We start from the raw sequence: 14,894 nt of genomic DNA on the forward strand, positions 1-14,894 counted from the left end.
AAGTGTCTTGGGACTCAAGCGGTCTTGTGTATGGAATCAATTAAGCCACATATGGTCAGCAGAAATATTGCCCCTGTCTGCTTATGTCTAAATCAATGCATTTGGGTTTAGATTTTATTATCGGCTTGTTCTAATTACTAATTTTACTAGCAAACCCTTCAAGTGAAGAAGTACCCTGTGATTTCTTGTGCTACATATACAGAAGAGTTCAACATCTACAATATGTATTTATGTACTTTATTAACTACATAAATGGTTACTTTATGTTCAAACTGTGTAGATTTTTGTAAATTAACTTTTAGGGGTTAATTTGATTGTTGAAGGGGGTTGTCACTCCCATAACTTACTGAACTGTGCACATAACAGGATTAAGCAGTAAATTCTGAACTCTCAAGCCAGTGTGGATGAAAAATATTTTAATCTATAAAGTAGTTTAAAATGTGAACAAAAAACAAAACAAGCTAAATATCATTCGTGAACAGAATGTTTTCAAATTGTAATTTAGCAAATGCTAAATGATGCTTAATCAATATAAATTTTTGTGTCATACATCAAGTGCTAGTTAGTTGTCTTAATCAGCATGATAGTTAAATATAAAAGTGTGTTATTTTTATTTTCCATTACAGTATTAAACACAATAAATAATTCAACATATGGTGAAAATTAAAGTGAATTCTCCTGTGATGTATGAGCCTTGTACTTAAACTACTGGACCATAATAGCAGATAAATGGAATAAAGAAACTCATAAATGTAATTTTCACACACTCCATCCTCAGGGCCAAAAATGCCTATAGCTAAAGAAACAGCGATTTATCAAGAGGACAAACTCTATCACTCCTCTATTATGACTCTGCAGCACCACACAAAGGTCAGACTTACTTCTCATTTGGAGTTATATCAGGTTATGCCATGCTTTAGTCTTATATAACAGATAGGAAGGTTTCCCCAGCCATGTAAATCTAATGCCCTTTTGTGTTTCTAGAAAAAAGTTGTGTGTGTGTGTGTGTGTGATACTTGCCATATCACAGACCTCTGCTGTGACCGGTCAGGATGTTTGCGTGATTGTTGAAGTAATGAATCTGTTATCTGCGCTCTGCGATGTTCCACAATGGCACGTTTAACGATGTAACCACTTTTGAGTCCATACTATTTAATATCAAGATTGTAGATCACTGTTAGCAGTATTGTGTGTTTGAAATACTTTCTTGAGTTGTGAATAAACTAAAGTAGCAGTGCAATTCTGTAATCCAGACAGTAGATCTCATTATGTGGTAGGCAATGATGTTTGTCACTCGTTTTCTCGATCTTCCTCTCAGCCTTTCTCTTTTGCACCAAAGCATTCATCTCTTTGCTGTCTCACTGCACTTAGAGCAGTACTAACCAGCCTACACATTTACCATTCACTGTCACTCTGACAGATCCAGACTCCGCCCTCAATCAGAGTGAGGTGCAGCTGAAAGGCGGGGCAGAAAATGTCCCTCATTAACATACACTCAATCCCTTGCTTTGTATTGGTGTTTTCTCTCACCATGTGCTGCTACCTAAGAGTTGAGAGTATAAAACAAACACCAGATGGAAGAATGAGGAAAAAAAACAGAAAGGCAATTTAATCTTTGACTAATTTGATCAGAGTCATTTTTGAGTAATTACACTGCCCTCAAGTGGTCTTATGTGTGAGTGGGAATCCCTGCTTTTCTTAGCTGGACATGATATATTAAAAGACTTCTCTCTTTTCCTCTCACAGATGATCTTAACGGTGTATTTGAGTGATGGGGAGCAGGCCTTGACGGAGGTGCCCATCACTCCAGAGACAACATGCCGCGATGTGGTGGAGTTCTGTAAGGAACCGGGAGAAACTGGATGCCACCTTGCTGAAGTATGGCGTGGAAATGGTGAGGTTTATTTAATTAATCTATTTATTTTTATTAATTCTTCCTTAAAGGTGCCATAGAATTCATTGGTATGGTATGTTAATTCTTCTACTGGTGTCCTGGTGTTATTAGTATTTTATGCATATATTGGTATGCTAATCCTGGTGTGTCAATAGTTCTCTGATTCCTACGGTACATAGAAGTTAGAAGTCTCCAGAAGTAGTTTTACATGGAATGAAGTGGTCTATTTTTACCTTATACGAAAGGGTCATGAATAATAACAATGAGCTCTGTCTGATTCACAACAGGTAACACAGCTAACAGATATGTAAACATGTATAACCGACGGGTATCTTCATGACTTTCTGCGATGTGCTTTGCAATACAAGAGTTGCAAATAATCATACTTCACATACAAACAAACACAAAAAAGATTTGAACAAATTGAGCTGATGCCTTTTTCAAATGCATTTCAACTGACGTGACAGAGTTGTAATTCCACGTGATCCTGGTATGGTGTGACATGATTACATACCGTTCGTTGCCGTGAATTCAAGGCACAGTTGTATTGCCTTGTTACTAGTTTTACAATAGCAAGCTACTTTGAAGATAACCATTTCTTTTTTCTGTTATTTTTTATTTTTTTGTAATTCAGTTTTTTATTTCCGAAAGTGAGAATATACAATTTTTACAATCCGATAACAAAATACTTTTAACAGCTATAACCCCATATATATTCCCCACCCCCCCACCCCATTATACGCACATCAGGAAACACAGAATAACTATAGTTTAGACCAAGCTGTTAGATAATTTCCATTAAGTTGTCATCCGTAGCATCAGATGAGGGTTAAGTGTCCAAGATTTCTTTGACGTTGCATATGTAGATTTTCCATGTCGTAAGAATGTCCACTTTGGCATGGTTGATCCTTGCTGATGACAGTTCCAGATACAGTATTTCCAATAATGAATGTAACCAGTGCTTAACTGAGAGATCATGAGAAGGTTTCCACCTTTGTACCAACATTTTCTTTGTAGCAGTTGAAGCAGCTAACCAAAATTTACGGACCTTTGCATTTAAGGGAAATTGAGAGTTATCATTCAATAGTAACAGTATAGGATCTTTGGGGAAACAAATTTTTGTAACTTTAAATTAAATTGTCCATCACCGAATCCCAAAGTTTTTGTACCTTCGGACATTCCCACATCATATGTAAAAAGGTATCTGGAAGCTGTGGTTCATAGGACTTACAATATGGATCTGGAGATATACCTATGATATGTCGTATACGTGTGGTTAAATATGCCCTGTGGATAGTTTAAAATGAATAAACTGGTGATTAGGGTTTTTGGAATTTTTTCTGTTATTTATTGAAATAAATATCAAATTAATGTTCTGTTATCAGCATCACCATGGAAAATGAAACCATATCAAGGTGACTTGATCCATGATATCGTAACACAAGTATAAATTAATATTACTCTGAGTAAAAAGTTCATCATAATATTAGTTATCTATGCTAGAGCTTTGCAGTTGACTAGTTAGCTAAGGTTCACAGTACTGTAGAAATGGCTAAATCATTTATGTGGATTTGATAACTACTTAATGCTTGTGGGGCAGTTTGTTTTGGCAGGATAGTAGAAATTGCCCCTTCTTTAGAAACAAACACAGTTGGTGGCATAGACTATAGTACATCTTTAAAGGGATTTTGGTGTAGCCTATAAATGATCCTGACTGTAATGTCACAGTTTGTGTTGTATTCTGATTACCTGTTTTTATGAGGCGTGCTGTATACCATTGCTATGTTCTGAACTCTATTATTCCGATATGCCTATAGTGTACCATTCTATGGCACCTTTAATAGTTCCTTAACCCCTCCTTTTTGTTTATTCAGTATTAGCAATTGAAAGCAGAGTAACAAGCAGTGACTTTTGTGGGGTTTGAATTAATGTGTCATTTACATAATTTCTTAAATTAAAAACTTTAAATTGTAGACAACAATGTAGTTTCTCTTGAAGTCGTTTGTATAGACTTTTATTTTTCTCACCTTCCCTCCCAAGGATTTTTTCTTAAAAATACAAATCTGTTTGCTTTTTATCTCTCAAAGACACTCACTGTCAATGTTTTTAGGAATTATCTGGCTGCAAAGAAAAACACCCTCACTTGGTCTTTTCAGATTAAACCGATACTTTTGTTCTGACAGATGGGTCCATGTTTTTTCTTTTTTTCTTTTCAATTTTCCATTTCCCCTGATGATGGTGATTTGTATAAACAGCTGTGTGCCAGAAATGTTATCTTTGCTCAGGGAGCCTCCTTTCAAAAGTCCTTCCATCAGCACTGTGTCCTTTAATCCTGAAGTGCATCTGTCATTCGAAATTGTGATGAGCCTGGTTATTTTACAGCAGGTGATGGATTGCGTAAGATCCACCGTTATCACTTACCAAGTTGATATTTTCCCTCACCAGTTCTTCTCTTGGTGGTGTTCAGTGGTTTAAGCTTTTCAATTACGTAGTTATTTTGGAACGTCTGTAATCTTTTTTTAATGAGAAACAATTAAATGAAATTTCACTTTATGTAATACAGCTGTCAATTAGTCACTCGTGTTGTTCTAAATCTGTAAGACTTAATCTGATATCCAAATATCCAAAATTAAGCAATTCAAATCTCTTTAGGAGAATCAGTTATCACACATTTATTTTTTCCAAATTTAATCATTCATTTACTTTTTTTTTTTCGACTTAGTCCTGTATATTCAATTATTTATTTTTTACTGTTGATGTTTGTTAATTACTGAAATGCTCTTGCCATGAAAATAGCCTTAGTAGCTGACATGGCAATAAATAAATAATGAATGAATAAATTAATTTAGACTTAGTCTCTTTATTAATCTGGGGTTGCCACAGCGGAATGAACCACCAACTTATCCAGTGTATGTTTTACACAGCGGATGCCTTTCCAGCTGCAACCCCTCTCTGGGAAACATTCATAAACCTCATTCACACACATACACTACTGAAAATTTTGCCTATCCAATTCACCTATACCACATGTTTTTGGACTTGTAAGGGGAAACCGGAGCACCCAGGGGAAACCCACGCCAACACAGGGAGAACATGCAAACTCCACACAGAAACGCTAACTGACCCAGCTAAGACTGAAACCAGCAACCTTCTTGCTGAGAGGTGAATGTGCTACCCGCTCAGTCATAGTGCTGCCCAATTTTTTTATATTAAATATATTGATATATCAAATATATATGACTCAATTCATATGCATGACTTTTTACAGTGTCTTTATAAATATTTTGAACCAGTAAAAGTTTGGTTTAATGGACTTTCACTGGAGGCACAGAAATTTCTTGAAAATAACAAAGATTTGGCATGACATAAGGGTGAATTATTGCTAAAATTGTCATTTTTAGTGAACTAATCCTTTGAATTCTCTATATGTACCGCCTTACAATAAACAAAACAAAGTTATTAATATCTAAGTTATATCTAAGTTCTCAATAACCAAGTTATTATATGTAAATCAATATACCCAGTTACAAAGAAACATCAAATTGACTCTTCCAAAGCCTAACTCTCCTTTTGACCTGAACTAGTACTGTAAATGGTCACCTAAAACACCATCAAAACATTCCCTGCTTTTTTCTGGAAAAACCTGGCAACATGCTAGCATTATATCTAGGCTTTACTTGGGTCAGCAGCCATTTTCTTTAGGAAATACAGCTCTAAAATAGTTCCTGTCTGAATAGACTGGTTGTCAAACTCAATAATACTTGCTCGTGAGTATATAGAGGTTAACGTCCTTTTGTTGTTTTTGCCCTTTAGCTAAAGCTTTGGCTCCAGGTTTCATGCAAGTTTAAATTGGCTGTTCTTACTTGCTTTGTAAATGTCCCTGAGCCCTAGAAGCTTTTCTTCACTTTCATACTTTCTTCTATTGTTCTGTGTGGTTTTATTCCATCCTCCTCTGGGTGTCCGCCAAACGTCCAGATGTCCCTTCACCTGTTATCAATGTCCAAAATATTGTTTTTACCCTTATCCATGTATCTGCTGCCCACCCAGCCTCACCACATTTCTCTGGCCGGATGCCACATTTGATTCAATTTCACTTTTCCATTGTTCCTTTGATCCCACTGTATTTGTTCTTCTGTTCTCCTCTCAGGTGTGCGTAACATTGGAATGAAACACACTTCAGGATAAGACAGTTTCTCTCCTGCTCTCTTTTTGATGTGAACACGCTTTGTTCCATTGAGAAATAAACACACTCTAAAAAAGATGTGATTTTTAAAGTGGTTTGTTGTTTTAATGTTCTCCCCTCTCCAGAGCGAGCCATTCCCTTTGACCACATGATGTATGAGCACCTGCAGAAATGGGGCCCTAGGAAGCAAGAGGTCAAGTTCTACCTACGCCATGAAGACTCGCCCACCGAAAGCAGCGATCAGGGTGAGAACACTCCCACTTTAATGGCTACAGGCCACATCACGCCCACCGCCGCCTTTATCTCATTGGCTGAGTAGCTGGATGTTTTTCATTCCCTCTCAGTGGCCTCTGACTTGTGAGAGAAAAAGACAAACACATTCTGGCCAAACAATGGAGGGTTCTGTTCATGATTCAGTTCTGTTGGGCTTTCACAAACTAAGAGATGTCAAAGTATCGTTGCAAGTGCAATGGCCTTCAAGCATCTATGAGCAAGGCACTAACTAAGAAATAATCTACCACAGCAAAATCAACTACTATGTATTTATACCATTCTATATAAAACCAACTACCATATATTTTCTTCAAAACTGATTCATGTACAATGTAATGTGTAATTATTGGTTATGCAATGGAGCACCTTGCCTTTTTAAATCTTTACTGTTGTGGTGCAAAAAAACATTTAAAGTGTTCAAGTACATTAAAGTCTGGATGAACCAGTTGCTCAGACTTTTGTTTCAGTATGTTGACGTTTTTCCAGCTGAAACAGAATATTGAGTAGGAGCAGGGCTTTTTTTATATTAAGGCCTCATAGCAATCTAATAGTGAAGGGTGTGGTTAAGGATATAGTGGCTGAAGCTGTCAATCTGACCTCCAAAATGTGTGTATATATATATATATATATATATATATATATATATATATATATATATATATATATATATATATATATATATATATATATATATATATATATATATTAAGTTTATTAACTTTCACTAATTAATTGTTCACATAAAGAATAACATTGTTTACTGTAGCATTGAAAAAAAAAAACATTGACCATTTGGATTTCACATGGACTATCACAATGGATTGTATGGGTATAAAAAAAATATATTTTAAAATTAAAACTTTTGACTTTTGCTTAATGGTCTCAAAATGTTTACTGTTCAATATTTTAAGGCTCAGTTTTCACAGTTAGTTCATGCCATTCCATTACAGTTTCAATTTTTTTAAAGTATTTTTTTGAGATTTTAAGCATCAGTTAAGAAAACATTAGCATCTGTCAGCGTTAATTGTGGGCAAAACTGGATAATTTTGAGATTTTGTCAGCTAATTTCATCTTTAGGGTTAAAATTATTTTTGGGGCGGTATCAAAACCAATGACTTAGCACGAATCTGCTGATGCGCTGGGGAAGTTAGGATGATTCTAAGGGCCCACACATTTAGGGGTCCCCTAGAGACACATTATTAATATGTTTTTTTTTTCTTAAAATTATCTTTTTTTCTTCTGGAGAAGTTTCATTTCAGCTAGAATAATAGCATTTTTAAATGTTTTTAAAATAATTTTAAGGTAAAAAATATTAGCCTCTTTAAACTTTATATTTTTCAATAGTCTACAGAACAAACCATTATTATACAATAACTTGCCTAATTACACTAACCTGCCTAGTTAACCTAATTAACCTAGTTAAGCCTTTAAATGTCACTTTAAGCTGTATAGAAGTGTCTTGAAAAATATTTATTAAAATATTATTTGCTGTCCTCATGGCAAAGATAAAATAAATCAGTTTTTAGAAATGAGTTTTTAAAACTATTATGATTATAAATGTGTTAATCTTCTCTCAGTTAAACAGAAATTGGGGAAAAAAATAAACAGGGGGGCTAATAATTCTGACTTCAACTGTATATTACATTGACTACCATTCAGTTTTGGTGTTATGAGAAATTTAATGTGTTTGATAGAAGGTTCGTATTTGCATTAAGTCTTTGTATTTGTATCAAAACAAGCTAAAAAATATTATTTTAAATTTTCAAAATACATTTGAATCCTTTGACATAATTGAATTTTATTGTCATATGATCTGTCAGAAATCACTCGCATGCTTCAACGTTGTAAAAGATTGTACTGCTTTTTATTTTTGTGAAAACCGGGATATTTTTGTTTTCCATAAAGCTTTTATGAATAGAAAGTTCAAATAGGTTACTAATAAAATGTAATCCTTGCAAAATAAAAGTATGCTTAACTTTCACTAAAATCTTGTTTTCACAATAAAAAGATGAAACCGACTTAGTCCCTTTCTGATCAGCTTTGTAAAGCAGGATTTTTGACCAGTGAGATTTCTCCATGGGTGGGCTTGTTGCTCATATGATCATGTGCATGATTCATGTTAGCACAGCTAAAATCTCCTCCTCTTGTTCTTTATCCTATCATTTGTTTGTTTTGATTTTTCTGTTCACATCCCAATGAGGTTTTCCTTTAAATGTGGGCAGGATTAGCTTGTAGCAAGCATCCACATAGATTAAGCCATAAACCTGAAACCCCCTGTGCGTGTGTGTGTGTGTGTGTGTGTGTGTGTGTGTGTGTGTGTGTGTGTGTGTGTGTGTGTGTGTGTGTGTGTGTGTGTGTGTGTGTGTGTGTGTGTGTGGGAGGGAGGGAGGGAGGGAGGGAGGGAAACAGAGGCAGTCATCCACTGAAAGCACAAGCTCCGTTCCCAGTGTCACATGGCAAAAACTAACAGCCCTTTAAACATTTGTCTTATGACGATGATGCGTTCTCCATTCAGCCAACCACCGTGTATTTTAAGATGCATTTTTGTTGTTCATTCATGATTATATGTATCAATTGAATGTGCTTTTTGTTTGATGCGCTCATTATGTTTTTAATTTCTTCACTCTCAGGGAGCCAGCAGTCTCAGGAGCAGCCCAGCAGGAGAGGAGGAAGCAGCTCAGACACGCACAACGAGAACGGGGTTAGTTCATATCTCATCCTCATCAAAATGTGTGCCTTCTTTTCTAATCTTAGCATTGTGGTTATTCCAAATGCATCCTAAGGGTTTTACTTCTCCTCCCGAAGAACATCTTGTGCTTTTCTGACCACTGTAATGCAAAGCAGCTGCCGCAAAAAGATTGAATCTGACACTTTTCAATACCGAAGCATTTCAGCCACATCGTGTCATTCAGGGTTTCTCTGTTAACCCTAGCCAAAAACAGCCAGAACCGTCACGTCCCAGAGTCACTCTGAATTTTCTTTCATATAAGCATTTGACACATCACTCATTCTTTTTGTGATCTGCTTCCTGCAAAAAGTTGTCATCTCGTCCAACCATCTGGCCCAGATTCCAACAGGGGAAAAGCCAGGCTCCAGAAAGCGGAACTAATTCCACCTTTAGGGAGAACGATGAGTGTAGACCACCAGTGTGTGTGAGTCGAGCAGCTCTTTCTTTTCGTATAGCTGTTCAGAGATGCAGTGATGGCACAGGTAGTTGGTGGATTTGGGAGCTGATTAGTGATGCTGTTGCCACCCAGGCATGAAGTCGCACCACTTCAGTGCTGAGCACACACTTATTTCTGACAGGTGCTGCCTTCCTGTAGGGACTGTTACCCAACGCACCTGTCTGCCTGTCCTGTCAGGTAGCCATATGGCTCTCATTTCCATTCGCTGTTTGTGTTTAAGAGGAATCAAGATGGGTTAACTTGTGTAGCCATGGCAGTTGGCTAGTTTGGCTTGTGTTTCCTGCATGCTCTTTGTAGAGTTTGATTTAATGGTTTATTTTGACAACTGGGGATTAATTTGCCATCTGTAGTGAAGAAAGCGAGAATGAGGACAGAATAAGAATTGCTGTGCTATTATAGAAGGTGACCTGAAAGATGCAGCAGGCTGGAGAACAAGACAGATTGACAGCATTGAAAATGTGTGTGTGTGTGTTGTTAATTTATATTTGGACAACACATGCACATTAGTTGTTGCAGATAAAAATGGTTGCATTTGAGTACTGTCTATGCTGTGGTAATCTGAATAAATGCAATCTAGAATAAAGCTCAACTTTTAAAATCAGACAATTGTTTAGAAAGGTTTGGAAGGTCTGTGCATGGATCTGTGCAACTCAGTGGACTTTAGAAAGGCTTATCCTCATGGAGTTTCTTTTCGTTTCAATTGTTTTTTTTTCTGCTTATAAGCAACAAAAATGTCTGTACTTCTTTCAAATATAGTTGTGGCCAATATCGGCGACCTAGTTCAATGCTGAGACCATTTGGACTAACTAAGTGCAAAAATCTATAAAATATAGGTGTGCTTCGGTGCTTAATCAGGGATGTGTTAACAAACAATGACGCAACTCACAGCTGAACTATCATAGTACGATGCATCGTTTGGAAAAGAACGATGTAGTGACGAGTGTTTCCCAAAACCCATAGTTTCTCTGTCACAGATCCATCATTTGAACGACATTAGTTCTAATGTAAATGCCCATAATGATGCTCTAAACAGGGTGGTAACAACTTTTTTAGAGTAGAACTCCTTTTTCTCCTATTTCTTTGTGCAAATTACATTGTTTTACACGCATTCACATTTAACAAAAAATCCAATATTAGTTTTGGTAAAAACATGCCACATTAAATAGATATTAATTGAAACATATGTGAATGGCACATATAAGGCCTGTGTTTCCTTTACTAATATTATAGAGAACATTACATATTTGCATAAAACATAAAATCACTTACAAAAGCTAACACATATTCTAATCTCATATAAATCATATAAATAAATAATAAGGCTATTTATTAAGAAATGATATTTAATATTCATTTAATTCATTTTCTTGTCGGCTTAGTCCCTTTAGTCGCCACAGCGGAATGAACTGCCAACTTATTTAGCACATTTTTACGCAGCAGATGCCCTTCTAGCCACAACCCATCTCTGGGAAACATTTTCACACACACACACACACTCATACACTACGGACAATTTAGCCCACCCAATTCACCTGTACCGCATGTCTTTGGACTTGTGGGGGAAACCAGAGGACCCGGAGAAAACCCACGCGACCACAGGGAGAACCTGCAAACTCCACCTGCGACCCAGCGACCTTCTTGCTGTGAGGCGATAGCACTACCTACTGCGCCACTGCGTTGCCCTGATATTTAATATTTATTTTTTTATTCTACTTGAATAATGATAATGATGATGATGATTAATATTAAGTAGGATATGGTAGGAAATCATACAAATGCACTCAAACTGTTTAATTTTGCCTACTTGCTATACGAGATCTTGGGAGTCTTTCATGTTTCGTGTTCAATTCAGTTAAAAATACAGGTTCATAGAATTTGACTTGGAATTAATTGGTGGCATTTTACCTTTATTTGAAAGTACAGTAGAAAGACAGGAAGTGAAGTAGGAGAGAGGGGAACAGGATTGAGAAAGGTCCATGAGCCAGGATTTGAACTCAGGACGCCTGTAGCACTTTTGATGTCCAAAATTCTAATAACCTTAGAAAGTTTTAATTGCTTTTTTACAAAATAATGATGTAATGAATGCATTTCTATTAATATAATTGACTGTTTTTGTTACGATGGAAAGCAAATTACATTTGTCATCTCACAAATAGACCTGTCACTCTCTCTCTCTCTCTATATATATATAAATATATATATATATATATATATATATATATATATATATATATATATATATATATATATATATATATATATATATATATATATTTTTTTTTTTTGTACGATTTACAGCAATAAATTTATTTATTAAAACGATAAACAATATTGTCGTCATTTTTTGACCATTTTTAAAACTACAATAGCATCATAATGCAAGTGCACTCCTTTAAAGAACACATACTATTTCATTCTTAAGAAAAATTTTATTTAATTATAGTCATTTTAACAATTTAATCATTCGTTTTCGGAGTCAAAAATCTAAACAAGAAGAACTAGAGTAACAGCTATTTTCAATCATCAGCCACCCGCATGAAAATATTAGTAACTTATAATAATTAATATAGGGACTTTTACCACACTGACACCTCCAATAGACAGAGAGAGACTGCGCAATCAGCTAAAATATGGTTAGGATCGTTTTTTATGCATGGCCGATATACATCGCATCACCAAAATTTTTTGAGGACAGGTCCACGTGTTGTGCGATTAAGTTGATATATTGATTATTGTGACAGGCCTACTAGCAAATTACATCTGTGGTCCAAAAATGGTCCAATCCGTGACGCAAAAGCCATAATGCGAGTTTTGGGATCTGTTGCTTCACTATTAAACTCTAGCATGATTATATATTTTCTTTTATAATTTTGAAGTTTCCTCCATCACATTTACCATTGAAACAAAACAAACCAAAAAAACATCAGCTAAATTTCACCCAATGGACTTCTGTTAGAAATTTGGCAATTGAAGTTTCACATAAAGTCAAGGCATTTTTTCCTTGAATTCCTTCCACTTCTCCGTGGAAGGATATTTGTAACTTAATTTGCAATACTGAAGATCCTCAATCTGCTTTTGCTGGGTCATGTGCAACTGATCTCATATAAATTCATGCACATGATGACGTTCTACTATTCACTGTAGGTGAGGAAGGCCATTGGGACCTAAACTGAGATAAAACTAATGTATTCCACAGCAGCTGCTTGATAATTTTTGTCTTTTTTGGCAACGTTTAATCGGATTTGTCCCTCTGGCCTCATCTAAGTATGTCTACTTCTAAACATGAACAGTCCTAAAGCAATCCCTGTACTTACAGTAATATCTCTCCCTACCCAGGATTCAAGGCGATTCATCACTGATACACAAAGGCTGTGCTGATTCAGCAGCATTACATCTATATATATATTTGTGTGTGTGAGTGAAATTCTTTGAAACCTCATAGCACATTCAGCTGTGTTGTTATTCTCCCGTTACGTCTTTATTATTTTTCGGATTACACCCGTTTCATGACATAACCGTTTTTAAGAGGATCATCCCACTGGTTTTTACAGCAGCTGGTTTTCTCTGCTTCAACTTCTCAGTCTCTCTGAAGACTTTTCTCTCTCAGACTCACTCCACCACGCCCCGCGTTCACAGTAGGGTAAATCCCTGAATGTGTGACCAGCCTGGAAAAAGGGAAAATCGTTCTCCTTATGAAATAGTGGGTGGCCCCCTTCCTCTTATTTCCTCTCTCTGTCACTCCATCCGTTGTTCTGTTGCTCTTTCCGAGACTCTCCTTTCTTACCGCATGTCATCGTGGCCTTGACTTCAGTGGAGCGTAGCAGTGCATGCTGGGACTTTTTTTTTAGCCTTTCATTCCCCTCTACTTTTCACCCCATCAATCCATCCCTGCAAACAACAATCTAGGACTGGACTTCGTGTCCCTTGGGAGAGTGTTAAAGGTAAGATCGTCCAGAAAAACAACATCCTACGCGATTTCTTTACAATAATACATCTCTGAATTTTACTTAGCGCTTTTGCTATGGGTAAATCAGCTGTTATGGTGGTCCTTTGTGGTTGGGAAGTAATAGCTGTCAGTTTTTCTGTCGTGTTCAGTCTTTGGGGTAGATATTAAGTTTGTAATAGACTGTTCTAGGGTATGCAGTAGCACCAGAGCCACTGCTTCTTTAGGAACCCCCTGCCTGTCCATCACAAATGCAGAGTTATGTGCTGCAGAATGCTGAACTGTGTGGGCAGATCATGTTTTATAAAGTTGAAGCTCTCTCTCTGTGTGTGTGTGGGCAGATACTCTCTCCAGGGCTTCACATGTTCCAGGTTTGGCTGTTCCTTCAGATGTTTTGATGCTTTTTGTCATGAATTTAAATAATGTCTCTTGATGTTTTATTCGCCTAGTTTCTACCTTTATCGTTCTACCATTTACACTGCTTTGCCAAGTAGTGTGAAATTCAGATTTCTTAATGCATGGCTTATTGGATAACTTAAGAATAGATATGGATGTTTGGGGGTTTTTATGTGTTCTCTTTAGGGTTTCCGTGGGGTCCTAAAAAATCTTAAAATTTCGAAAAAAAATTCGAAAGCTAAGTTTTAGGCTTTAAAAAGTCTTAAATCTACTCAAATGTTGTGTTTTTGGTTTTAAATCTTTTTTTAACAGGTCTTAATTTTCCATTGTTTAGCTACCCAATCTGGCCATTAACACCCATACAATCACCAACAATTCAGCCCAATAAAACTTTTTAATTTAAAATTAGCATTTAATTACTTTCCTTACAGTAACATTTGCTTAAGTTCTCCATTTATTTACTGGTGAGGATACTGACCTGACCTAGATATTTTATTATTAAATTATTACTATTATTATTATTATTATTATAGACAGAAGTAATTGACAGCTGACAGCTTTTCTATTCTTGGTAAGGGATATAGGGTTTGCAAATGGATATATTTGAAAATCAGTTAAAATATTCTAACTAAAATATTATTATTACATGTATTCAATTCAATACAGCAAGTGAAAATCCCTGCATACGTCTAAAATTTTGTTCATATCAGTCTTAAAAATGTCTCAAAATCTTACTTTTAACTTGGTGAAATTTGCAGCAACCCTGTCTCTGATGATGACGACATTATTATTAGGCTGGCTTGTCAAAGCCAGACTACTGTTATCCTTTCTAAACTTATTATTATTATTCTTCTTCTGACTCTAAAAATCAAAATCTATCTCCTCCTTGAACTTTCGAACTATTACCACCAAACTCACACCAGACCTCCAAACTATTCTGACTCGGTATGCTATATCTCCTCAGACTGATTGGACTTTCGGTTTTCCGAAAAACGTCCCGGGACTGTCGGAAAAATCCCA

The 14,894-nt window shown here is 36.1% G+C and overlaps 1 protein-coding gene across 16 annotated transcripts in view; it reads left to right on the plus strand.

The window, feature by feature from the left end:
• The window catches only part of ppp1r13bb (protein phosphatase 1, regulatory subunit 13Bb), an 84,810-nt gene that overhangs the window by 29,008 nt on the left and 40,908 nt on the right, over positions 1–14,894 (plus strand). For all 16 annotated transcript variants that reach the window (XR_015517687.1, XM_087297079.1, XM_087297081.1 and 13 more), the window contains 3 exon segments: positions 1,747–1,894; positions 6,203–6,322; positions 8,981–9,051. Coding sequence is in view for 11 of the 16 variants with exons in the window: in XM_087297070.1 (XP_087153196.1) it covers positions 1,747–1,894; positions 6,203–6,322; positions 8,981–9,051 (339 nt within the window). In the remaining 5 variants the exon portion in view is untranslated.

Source organism: Danio rerio, chromosome 20 (assembly GCF_052040795.2).
Source record: "Danio rerio strain M-AB ecotype USA chromosome 20, GRCz13ab, whole genome shotgun sequence".
NCBI classification, from domain to species: domain Eukaryota; kingdom Metazoa; phylum Chordata; class Actinopteri; order Cypriniformes; family Danionidae; genus Danio; species Danio rerio.